The 12,843-nt window shown below is 39.4% G+C and overlaps 1 protein-coding gene across 1 annotated transcript in view; it reads right to left on the reverse strand.

Annotated features, from left to right (window-relative positions):
- Positions 1-12,843, reverse strand: part of KLB (klotho beta) — a 33,478-nt gene that overhangs the window by 8,381 nt on the left and 12,254 nt on the right. Inside the window, 2 exon segments of the mRNA XM_047856137.1 lie at positions 1,524-1,792; positions 4,008-4,518. Of these exon segments, the coding sequence (XP_047712093.1) occupies positions 1,524-1,792; positions 4,008-4,518 (780 nt within the window).

Here is a 12,843-nt window from a genome sequence, read left to right on the forward strand (position 1 = left end):
TAGGCTCTGTGCTGACAGCCTGGAGCTTGCTTGGGATTTTCTCTCTCATCCTCTCTCTCTGCCCTCCCGCCTCTTGTGCACACTCTCTCTCAAAAATAAATAAATAAATAAATAAATAAATAAATAAACTAGGGGCTCCTGGTGGCTCAGTCGGTTAAGTGTCTGACTTCAGCTTGGGTCATGATCTCATGGTTTGTGAGTTCAAGCCCCGCATCTGGCTCTGTGCTGACAGCTCAGAGCCTAGAACCTGCTTCGGGTTCTCTGTTTCCCTCTTCCTGCCCTCCCTCCCTTGTTCACTCTCTCTCTCTTTCTCTCTCAAAAATAAACATAAATAAATAAACTAAAAAAAATTTTTAAAATGAGAAAAATGCATAAAGTAGTTACCAGGGGCTAGGGGGTGGGATAAATGGAGAGATACTGGTCAAAGGATACAAACTTCCAGTGATAATATTAACAAGTTCTGAGGATCTGATGTACAGCATAGTGATTGTAGCTAATGATACTGTATTATATATACTTTAAAGTTGCTAAGAGAATAGATCTTAAATGTTCTCCCCACAAAAAGAAATGGGAATTTTGTTATGGTAGCATTTTGCAATATATAAATGTATCAAATCAACATGTTGTACACCTTACACTTACACAATGTTGTATGTCAATTGTATCTCAATAAAGCTAGGGGTAAAAAGAAAAATGTGTAAAGTACATAATGGTATGTTAGTGATGAATAGGATTCACAGAAGAAAAAGAAGGGGAATTGAGGAGATAGTGACTTTTTGGAGTGGAGCAAAGCCTTATTGAGAAGGTGGCATTTATTTATTTTTTTAATCTTTTTTTTTTTAACGTTTTATTTTATTTTTGAGACAGAGAGAGACAGAGCATGAACAAGGGAGGGTCAGCGAGAGGGAGACACAGAATCTGAGACAGGCTCCAGGCTCTGAGCTGTCAGCACAGAGCCCGACGCGGGGCTCGAACTCACGGACCGCAAGATCATGACCTGAGCCAAAGTCGGCCGCTCAACCGACTGAGCCACCCAGGCGCCCCGAGAAGGTGGCATTTAAGCAAATAATCTGATGAAGGTGAAGAATGAGACATGAGAGGCTCCACTGGGATACAGAGACCTCATAAGGCAAATTATTCAAATCTATCAGATAACAGGAACCACTTGAATAAAGAGCCACTAATAATTTGCTTTTGGCAAACAAAATCTATAAAAAGCTTTTTCTTATACCTTTGACACTACTGACCAATGCCTCCTTCAAAAGCAACTGTAAATTCCCTCTAGACTGTACACTCCTTGAGGGCAGCCTTTTCATCTCCATCACCAAGGGGAAGTTCTGGCACATGAGAGGCTCTCGGTAAGCATCAATTCTCCTCATTTTCCTTCCTCTTTCTGCAACTCCCCTCCATCACCTCCAAGTAATCATATTTGATATTGTCTGATAGTTGTCACTGAGTAAATGAAATAAAATACTGTGTACTGTTTGCACCAGTTCATAGTTAATTTGTAAGTAGCCGCTTACCTTAAGGACAGATTCAGTGACACCCCAGGAAAAGTCGCAGGGAAACTGACCCTGCACATCTGGCGTGGACTCTTTTAAGGTAAAACCATTTTCTTGTACGATCTGTTTATAGTAATGTGCCGAAGACTTGGGCCTTCTTTCTTTTTGTTTACTATTAAAATCCACATAAAATAATCCTCGGCGAGTGGTGTAAGCATCCTGCCATTCAAAGCCATCCAGGAGAGACCAGGCAGTGTAGCCAAACACTCGTATTTCATCAAACCTTATTGCTGCACAGGGAAAGAAAAGCAGAGATGTTCACTCTGGTTCACGGTTATGATTCACTAATAGTATGCTGGGGGACATGTTGCCAGGAGCATATTGTGAAACCAACTTTTCCCCCTAATTTAAAGGCTCATTATAGAAAATAGAAAATTTATGTTTATACTGGAAAAGTGGCAGTTATTTTCATCCAGAATGGTCCTCCCCCTACCCACAACAAGTGAAAGATACAGTGAAATACTCAAATTTAAAATATTCCTGAGACTTAGTATGCAAATCTGTGTCAGAAGGCATAGAAATTTCCAGAACCCTTTGGGACCAATGCAGATGTCTGCTTGTGACCAAGAGTTTCGCATTTCAAGCTTGGGTTGGTTCCCATTTGTGGAGAAACTGTCTCCTAAGTAGCTACCCTTTAAGGACTGAAAAATCAGCTTTGAGAATAAACATAAGCGAATGAGCATCGAAGGAAGAAAACAAGTACAGTGGTGTAAGAGAGGACTGACCAGCCAAGGGGCAGGAGGTGTGAGGGTGCTCTGGGGCAAGTTTGTTGACCTCAGTTTCCTCATTTGTTAAAAAAAGATGGGAAAAGATGATCTCTCAGGACCTTTCTAGCTTTAAAAACTCTGATTCAGGAGCATCTGGCTGGCTCAGTCAGTGGAGTGTGCGACTCTGGATCTTGGGGTTGTTGAGTTCAAGCCCCACGGTGGGTGTAGAGATTACTCAAAAATAAAACCCTTAAAAATTAAAAAAAAAAATTAAAAGAAACTGATTCAATAACTTCTAGGAATTGGGCAAAAATGAAATATGGAAATCAACAGCAGCAATAAAAGCAACAAATACCCAAATCAATCATGAACTTTTTTTTTTTTCTTAAGGGCTTTCATTTCTGCATTGTTGGGTTTTTGTCACTGATGTTCTTTTCCTAAAAGGTGGAAAATCCATGCCAAGAGATTCTAGTGAGATAAATATATTTTGATAGGCCCTGGTGCTAGTCCCTTTGGTGTTGTACAGTCCTCAGGGGAAATGGAATCGTAACATGTAGGGAATGTATAGCCCTTCTGCCCGACCGTAGGTATTTGGCTCAGGCCCTGTAGGCAGAGTCCTCTGTTCTGTCGGTCCCCATATGCACATTCCTGTGACTGGCCATGGCTCTGTTCCATGCTGCTCCTTCCCACAGGTTGGGGAAACAAGGTCTTGCTCTCCCAGAGGACCCTCCCTGAAGACTCTCTTGCAGAACCTGGGATTTTCCTCTGGGCTTGTGACTTCTTGCTTGTTTGTTTGTTTGTTTATTAACTCTGTCCCCAACGTGGCACTGGAACTTATGACCCTGAGATCCAGAGTCACACACTCTACTGACTGAGCCAACCAGGCACCCTTAGGCTTATGACTTCTAAAGAGAGCTACAGACTTTTAGAAAGATCCACTAAGAATTTCTTTTTTTTTTTTTAATGTTTATTTTTGAGAGAGAAAACAGAGAGCGACTGGGAGAGAGGCAGAGAGACAGAGACACAGAATCTGAAAGAGGCTCCAGACTCTGAACTGTCAATACAGAGCCCGATGTGGGGCTTGAAGCCACAAGCTGTGATATCATGACCTGAGCTGAAGTCAGATGCTTGACTGACTGAGCCACCCAGGCGCCCCAAAAATTTCTTTGTATTTGGGTGAAATGGAGCCCAATTTTGAAGGGGACAAACCCACCATAATTTGAGCTTATCTTCTGCTCCATTATTTCAATAGTCACCTGTAGATGTCACTACTTGAGTCGTGGAAAAGGTATGAGGGGTCACTAGGGGTCAGAGAACTATCTAGGAGCCATAGAAATTACTCAGCTTTGCCATTCATGGCTCATTCTTTGTCTCCAGGCCTTTTTACTATTTAGTCATGTAATAGAATAAAAACAGCACAGTTTCAAGAAAAGCTTTCAACATCTTAAACCAAGTTACTACTGTCAAAAAACTTTGGGATGTATCTCTTATAGCATACCTTCTTTTACAAAGAATGATACAGCACCTTGTTACCGATTTAGGATGTATCTACAGTCTAAAACTATTTTGTTCTCAAAATTTTATTAAAAAAGGACATGAGAGTAACATTTAAAAATTCTATCAACATTAGACAATGGGGAAGCCCAACAACAATAATCATACGTTGGAAGATGACTTTAAGTATCCTGTAAGGATTAGTATTCAAAAGTTTTAAAAATTGAGCTAATGTACAACCAACCTTGAAGAACCTGGTTGAGGAAATTCTTCATCATGTAGATGGCTGTGGTATCTTCTGTTTTCACATGACTGTCTGTGAACCAGCCATTCTCAGCAATCAAGATTCGGGGGTTGCCATATTCCAGTTTAATCCAGTTCAGCACTTCTCTTAAATTGAGTGACACATTTTGTCCCATTTTAGCCATGGTGTTCTGGGGCTTGAAATTGTTGGGTCCAAAGGAAAAGGCAAAGAAATCAGCTGTGCCCCTCACTTCACTCTTCTCTGCTTCAGAGAAAAGGGGTAGAATGGAGAGCAACTTCTTTTTCATCACCTCTGGGTAGTCTCCATCCCCATGGATAGGATTGGCAAACCATCCGAGCACTGAAACCATGGATTGTTGACACTTGAGTATATCCATCATGTCTTCTGATCTGTTTGGTTCAATCCAATGGGATCCCAACGTGATTGACAACCAACCTTTCTGATGTGGGCGGAAATTTACGTTGTAGTTATGCCAAACTTTAGAATGAGCCTAATAAGAAGAAAATATTATTAATTTTTATTATCCTTGCTCACAAGGATTGTAACTTGGCTGGTAGAAGGTCTTTTCATTGACAAATTAGTGCAGCACAGGGTGATGCAGGGGAAAGCTGTCAGGGAACCCTGATGATCTCAAAGTCTATTCTCTGTCTGCTTCTCCTGTGCTTCCAACCTACAGCCTCTCCTATAGGATTACCAAGGGCAGGCAGAGAGCTCTGGTCCAAGCTCCATCGTTCTTCTCCTCTCCCTGACTCCTTTCGTGGGCCCTCTTGGGGCTGGGTGCAGGTGAGATATTATGTGGATTGTAGGGTTTCTTCCTCTACATAAAAAGACAAAGACAAGTGATCTTTCATCGTTCTACAGAATCTGCTTTTAGCCCTAACTTATAAGTCCAAGATAATGCACTCTCAAAATTCTGTAAATGGATAATAATAGAGCCCATCTCCTAGGTTTGTTGTTGGGATTGAATGAAATAATATATGTAAAGGACTTTAGAAGAGTGCGTGGCACAGAGTAACGTCTACATAAGCCATTATTATTATTACTATTATATTTATAACATTATTAATATAACAGTTTTATTTCATAACTATTCTTTTATAAAATATTATTAATATAACATAACAGTTATTATTACTGTTACTGTTAAAGAGTGATAGGTACTATACAAAACAGGAAACCAGTGGAAAGAATGTGGGCTTTGGGCTCAGCCATCTTGGGCTTGAAGTTTAGGTACTTACTGTGTGGCTTTAGGTAATTCACTTAAGCTTTCTGAAATCTCTTAGTATCCTCACCTGTAAAATGAAGTTAATAACAATAATAATACTAATAATACCCTTTGTAAAGCTGTTAGATGTTGTGCTGATGTATATATTAAATATGTAGCATTGAATAGAGCATCTGGGAGGTACAGCCCAGAGATGCATGTTGTTACTATTGGTTCTCCCACAATTTACATTTCCAGTTGAGCTTTCTTATAACAGATCCTCATGATGGGTTTCCAGGCTGGGTTTTGTTTTGTTTTTTAAGTTTATTTATTCATTTTGAGAGTCGGGGGCTGGTGGAGGGGCAGAGAGAGAGAGAGGGAGAGAATCCCAAGCAGGCTCCACGCAGTCAGCCGAGAGCCCAATGCAGGGCTCGAACTCACAAACTGTGAGATCATGACCTGATCAGAAATTAAGAGTCAGATGCTCAACTGACTGAGCCACCCAGGTGCTCCTCCACTTGTTTAATAGGTACTTACTTAGCAATTACTTAATGCCTGGATTGTCCCCCCCTGGAAAGGCTGAAATGTATGGCACAGGAATGTGCCTTCAGGAGCCAATAATATTATTGGGAAAATAAGATTGAATTTATGAAAATTAAAAATAGAACTACCCTATGACCCAGCAATTGCACTACTAGGTATTTATCCAAGGGATACAGGTGTGCTGTTTTGAAGGGACACATGCACCCCAATGTTTATAGCAGCACTATCGACAATAACCAAAGTATGGAAAGAGCCCAAATGTCCATCGATGGATGAATGGATAAGGAAGATGTGGTATATATACAATGGATTATTATTCGGCAATCAAAAAGAATGAAATCTTGGCATTTGCAACAACGTGGATGGAACTAGAGTGTGTTATGCTAAGTGAAATTAGTCAGAGAAAGACAAATACATGACTTCATTCATATGAGGACTTTATGACACAGAACAGATGAATATAAGGGAAGGGAAGCAAAAATAATATAAAGACAGGAAGGGGGACAAAACATAAGAGACTCTTAAATATGGAGAACAGACAGGATTACTGGGGGGGGGGGGTAGTGGGAGGGGGGATGGGCTAAATGGGTAAAGGGCATTAAGGAATCTACCCCTGAAATCATTGTTGCACTATATGCTAACTTGGATGTAAATTAAATAAATAAATACATAAACACATAAATAAATAAGTATAATTTTTTAAAAAATACTGAATTTATGAAAAAAACATGTAAAATGGCATAAAATAGGTCATTAAGTGGAAAAGTAATTAGAAGCTGGGTAAAGAGTCATGAGCTATATCAGCAGGAGCAAATGTCAAGGACTACAATTAAGGACTCTGGGCCAGTTAATGCTCAAGGCCACTTCATGTCCTGGCTAGACTTAGAATTGTCTGTTATCTGTGTGAAAGCCACCTCTTCCCGGGGCAATTGATTTGCTTGCTTTCTGATGTCTTTCCCAGATGTCTCGATTTCTCCTCTGTTTGGGTGTTTCTTTTTTTTTTTTTTTTTTTTTTTAATTTTTTTTTTTCAACGTTTATTTATTTTTGGGACAGAGAGAGACAGAGCATGAACGGGGGAGAGGCAGAGAGAGAGGGAGACACAGAATCGGAAACAGGCTCCAGGCTCTGAGCCATCAGCCCAGAGCCTGACGCAGGGCTCGAACTCACGGACCGCGAGATCGTGACCTGGCTGAAGTCGGACGCTTAACCGACTGCGCCACCCAGGCGCCCCTGTTTGGGTGTTTCTAAAACAAGTGCACAAAACCTTACTATTTTTAACCTACAATATCTGCTTTCCATTTTATTCCTTAGCTTCTCTTTCGCTCATTAGAGGTATTTTATATTGGGTTGAATTATGTGAAGTGCCCTTTTATAAGCCAAAAACAATCAAATATGAGCAATGGTTCGAACTTAATAGATCCTATGGACACTGAAAATGGTCCATAAATCATGTTAGGATGAGGAAAGATAGGTGTTACCGTAAGAGGTAAGGATTCTAGAACTGATGCCTCCTTGCTTTATGCAATAATAGCTAATTTAAATAATTCCTTGAAGGATTTTCTGAAGGAGTATTTGCCTCGAAGTATTACCTCCATTCTACCTGTCCTTGCTCAGTTTTCACTGGAAGATCCTGGAATCATTTAGCACCCAGACATTCCCAAGGATACTTAAGAATGCTCTCCTCCTAAAGAAATACTCAGGCTGTGGCCTTCTCCCCTACCTGGAACCTGGAAGGCTCCTGGAAGGAATCACAGGAGAGCCTGGGACAGACTTCACCTGAAGTGGTCTTATTCACTCTTTCTGGGATTTTCTGGGGCTGGAATCACAACAGAAAGACTTGAAAACTGTTTTTTGTTTTTTTCTGATTCGATATGAAAGCAATCATGCATGAGTGGAAAGGAAGCATTCTTTGCTTTATTCTGATCTGTCACTTAATCCCTCGGTATCCTCAGTAGTTTCATTCACAAAAGCCGCAGTGATCATCAGTACATCTCTTCAGGGCTGTTGTGCACCTGTGATGTGTAAAGTGTGAAGCCCTGAACATGTAAGATTCCAAGTCATAAACTAACTGCCTTGCAAATATGATGTTATCAGACACTAGAGGAAGAGTGAGATGGAATCAGTATACATTCATTAAAACAGTCCTAATGGGAGCAAAAAAAGGAGAGGGGAACTTCTTTAAGATAGAGATGTTCTATTGCAGATTTCAGTGATTATATGAAAGATGACCTAAGCTGTGATAAAATCTTGGTTGTATCAGCATTTTAATGAGAAATAGAACAGCTTAGAAGACAACAGACATGTACATTGGCAACTCCCTTCCAAGCAAGTTTTCAGGAGATACACACACACACACACACACACACACACACACACGTGTTGTCATGCCCCAAGGTGACCTTCGTATTCCCCAGTGTCTCTTTCACCTTTGCTGCTATTTGCATAGGCTATCAAGGTATCCAGGGTTATCTTTGCTCAGGACTGAAGACAGCCTCTCCATTCTCATGTGGAGAATGTGGGGGAGGTTCTTTGTGTGGTACTTATGGTTATAACTTGATCCTGTTTGCCAAGTAACAAGGTAAAAAGTATTGCTCCAACATAGTGAGTTTGACATAAATCTTAATGAAATGGGGATATCCATGCATGTCCTTTGGTCTGGCACTCATAAAGGAGGTCTGTTGGGAAAACCGAAATGGGGTTTAGGAGTGTGGCCTGGCCCTGCAGCCTTGCACAACACTCCTTGTGCGATTTTCCAAGGTTACCCTCTATCTTGTACAAGGCCGTCTACCTTTGGAATGATTGACTTAAGGGAGCTTCAACCTTTGTTCTTCAGATTCAGTGGCTTAAAGGGGAAGTCAGCAGCTTTTTCCTTTTGAGCCAGCTATCAGAGCCTGATGTCACTGAGAGACAGCCAGGGGCCAAATATCTTCTTCTGTTCCCTCCTCTAGTCTAACATAGCAGCTTTCTTTGATGCCCCTAGAAGAGCAGATTCAGATAAGTTCTATGAACGATAGGAAGCAAATAAGATATCAGCACAATTTCAGAAACAAGATGAAGACGGGGTCAGAGATCAGGAAGACATGGCGGGACGCTGGTGGAAGGGAAGGCTGTGGAGGGTACGGGCTGAAGACAGATGAGCAAACGTAGCATATCACCCGTGTCTGTATTTCAGGAACCCACAATCATTTGTCAAAAGCTAAATTTCCAAATCTGTGCATGATTTTAGTCACACTTTGGTTGAAATATCTTCATGTGAACTATAAACTTGTTTATTGTTAAAGCTATTTCATAAAGTATTAAGTAAACACTGTTAAAGAAAATTTATTTAAAACCCTACAATCATAGCAAACTGTTTTCATATTTCTGTGATCCCATCCAGCTTTCCCAAATATATTTCCCACCTAATATCCCTTTGAACAGTTTCCATCTTTTTAATCTTCATAACCATTCACCAATTTGATGAAATATGGCTTAGTCATCTCTCTCTTTTGATAGGAATTAGCTTGGTTCCCCCCCACCCCTTCCTTTCTTCCTCCCTTCCTTCCTTCCTTCCTTCATCTCATTTTTTTTTCCTGTCATAAATAACGTTGCAATAACTAACTTTGGGCATATAGCTTTTAACGTGCTTGATTTATTTCCTTCTATTAATTCCACAAATGGGCTACCTATTTTTAAAATTGTTTTACATATTTCCAAATTACTCTTCACACATTTTGTCCATTGGTGTGAGTATTCTTTGACCATCTCCTTCAAAACATTGCTGTATTTGGAGATACATGGTTATCAAGAGTGACAGGAAACTGCTACTTACCTACATGGTATCATAGGGAAAGGACCGAGGTCCCGAAAGCAAGAGACCTAGGCTCTGGTACTGGCCCTACTGCTAATTGGCTTTTTCGTCTTGGGTAAATCATTCCCTCCGATAGCCTCAGTTTTCCCTCTCCCTCTGTTATCCTAAGCTAAAAAGAAACACGCTAGACAATTGTAGTGAAGATTGAATGAGGTAAAACATGTGAAGACTCTGTGAAGACTACACAAATGTAAATTTGAAGTACTGTGCTTTAAAAAAGGAAGCTGAAGATAACTTTAACTTGCTGTGGAAAACAATGGTAGGAAGTCTACGTGGGCAGGAAGAGTGTTCTGCAGCCAGCTCTCCCTTACCTCTCGAGTTTCATGGCTAGACATGTGTGTTCTCATTTATTTTTTTACAGCTGATTGAGTTTTAGTCATTGTCCATTTGGATTGGGATTAATTTCAGCTTGATTGGATGGAGCTAGAGGGTATTATGCTCAGCAAAATAAGTCAGTCAGAGAAATACAAATACCATACGATTTCACTCATATGTGGAATTTAAGAAACAAAACAGGTGAACATAGGGGAAGGAGAAAAAAAAAAGAGAGGGGGAGGCAAACCAGAAGAGACTCTCAACTGTAGAGAACAAACTGAGGGTTGCTGGAGGGGAGGGGGGACTGGGCTAAATGGGTGATGGGCACTAAGGAGGGCACTTGTTGGGATGAGCACTGGGTGTTGTATGTTAAGTGATGAATCACTAAATTCTATTCCTGAAACCAAAATAACAATAATAATAATAATAATAATAATGATAATAATAATTTCGGTTTGACTCATTGATTCATTTGTTTCATCTACTCAACACTTCTTTATGTTAGCATCCGGTTTTCTGCTAATTATAATTACTGCCCTTCCAGCTTATTTAACATTTATTCATTTTCCACAAATATTTATTGGGTGTTTAAGATATGCAAACTTTACTGTTCATTGCTAAAAAAATATGTAACTATTATTTCATTAAAGTTTATTATGTGACTGCTACTTCTTTAATTTTTTTTTGAATCTTGAAACTCTGGGAAATGATATCCCTCATTAATCTTAGGTGAGAATTTCAATATTAACAAAAGTTCCCACCTTTCATAAAGAAAATTTTTACCTATCCTATTTTTAATGGTTCAAATTCATGTTTTCTATAGTTGGAATAGCTCAGTAATGATAATATTAAAATTTGTTTTAATGAATTTTCCTATTTTCTTTCCAATTGTTATGTTTTCAAATGATTCTGACAAATCTTTGTTCGTTATCAGTTTGTATAGTTTCAGGATTTCCTCGTAGAAATCATGTAAAAGCTAAACTCTACTATATTTGTTCCTTCAAAAAAATGGTTTTAATATTGTTATAGAATTCTAATTTCAATGATAATATTACTAAATTCAACTAATGTTTGAGTCAGGATCTAAACCTGGCAACATAAAAGGAAAAAGGTCTAGAATAAACCTTATAATTAATTAAGCGAAGCATCTGTGGGTTTCCCCAGATATTAGAAGGGGCCTTAGAAGAAATCAATATTAGTAAATTGATGCTTAACTGAAGTTCAATTTCCTTGCCCAAGGAGAACATTTGCATGCCAAGTCTGCAGAGGTTGGAATGATATTTTAAGCTACCTGTTATTATCACATTAACAATCGTGATCTTGTTAGTAATTTTTTCATGCAAAAGGACCATATCTCAGAGTATAATTGAAGCTAAAATGGTCTGAGTGGATGACCTGAGGCCTTTCCTCAGGATTTAGGAATGAAGATTTAAAGACAGTCAACATAGAAAACACTCTGGAAATTACAAATAATACAATTATTACAATAACAAAAATAAGACAAGACCTTTTGGGCCCTGCAACAAAGGCAGATTTCCCATGAACTAAAGGAAGCTGAAGTTTTAGGGCCACTCACTTATATGGGTCCCTATAGAATGTGCTAGGTGGGTTGGAAGCCAGGTTGTATTTAGAAGCATTTCTAGGTAAGTATTCCTTATGAATTCCCTGAAGAGACCTTGGAAAAAAAGGAATCTGAATCAAGCCCACAGTAACCTGTTGTAATATTGTTCTCATTCCAAATAAATGTTCACTCTTGTACCAACTTTCATGTCCATAATTTTTTTTCTTACAGATGGTCCCCCAGATTGTACATTTCAGGCCCATATAATATAGAACCATGCCTGGCCTCCAAGCCTCTTGAATGCAGAGACTGTACCTATTTTGTTTCCAGTGGTACCTATAGATGCCCAGAGAAAAGCCTGACACAGAATACTTGCTGAATGAATGCCCAGTATGGGTCAGCTAGTCAGCTGGTCACCTGACACACATTGTCGATAGTACAGCCCCTACAAGGCAGATTTAATTTTTACCATTTTAGAGAAGAAACTGAGGTTCACAGAGGCTGGACATTGGTGTAGCTAGGATTTGAACCCAGGCCTTTCTGGTCACTTTACTAAACCATCCTGCTTTCTATATGTCCGACTAGTTCTAAATTTTGAAGCACTCGGGGACTATCTGACATGAACCACAACATACTGTTTTAAAATTATATTTTCTTCCTGCTGTACTTGATTATAATTGATTAAAAGAACTGAACGGTCATAGAATGAAGGTATTGTATCCCATTCTTCCATGCTGAGAGGAAAATATCTATGTATGTGAAATTCAGTATCATCTAGAAAGGTCATGGAAAAAATTTGGAGTTTTCAGAAAACCATGTAGCTGTCCAAGTGCCTGGCCCAGCATGGAACACGTCTGTATAATTCCCTGGGCTCCTTTCCTAGAACCAGCAAAGTTGGCATTAGATATTGTCCTCATTGGTGTCAGAAGCTAAATGAATCCTGAGGGACCACTTCTACACTTGACCGTCTTGATTGAGGATTGAGATCTTTACACCATTGTGAATGTTAGACCAAGAGGGCAGGGATGCTGTGGTTGTATAGCATTCGGTGCAGCACCATTTTCAAACAAATCATAATTAAATGGTCATTAAAGATTAGTGATTTTCATGATCAAATAAATAGTGATTAAATTACAGAACCATAGAAAATTAATAGTGTAAATAGTAATAAGAACCAACATGTATCCAGGGCCAGATATGCTGAGCACTGTTCTAAGTGCTTCCCATGTACTATCTCATTTAATCTTTATTTAGGAGAATTAAGGTAGGTACAATTAGCATTCCCACTTTAGAGGCGAGGAGACCAATGGATGGGGAGGTTAAATGACTTGTCTAGTTTCA

The sequence above is a fragment of the Prionailurus viverrinus genome, chromosome B1 (genome assembly GCF_022837055.1).
Source record: "Prionailurus viverrinus isolate Anna chromosome B1, UM_Priviv_1.0, whole genome shotgun sequence".
Lineage (NCBI taxonomy): Eukaryota > Metazoa > Chordata > Mammalia > Carnivora > Felidae > Prionailurus > Prionailurus viverrinus.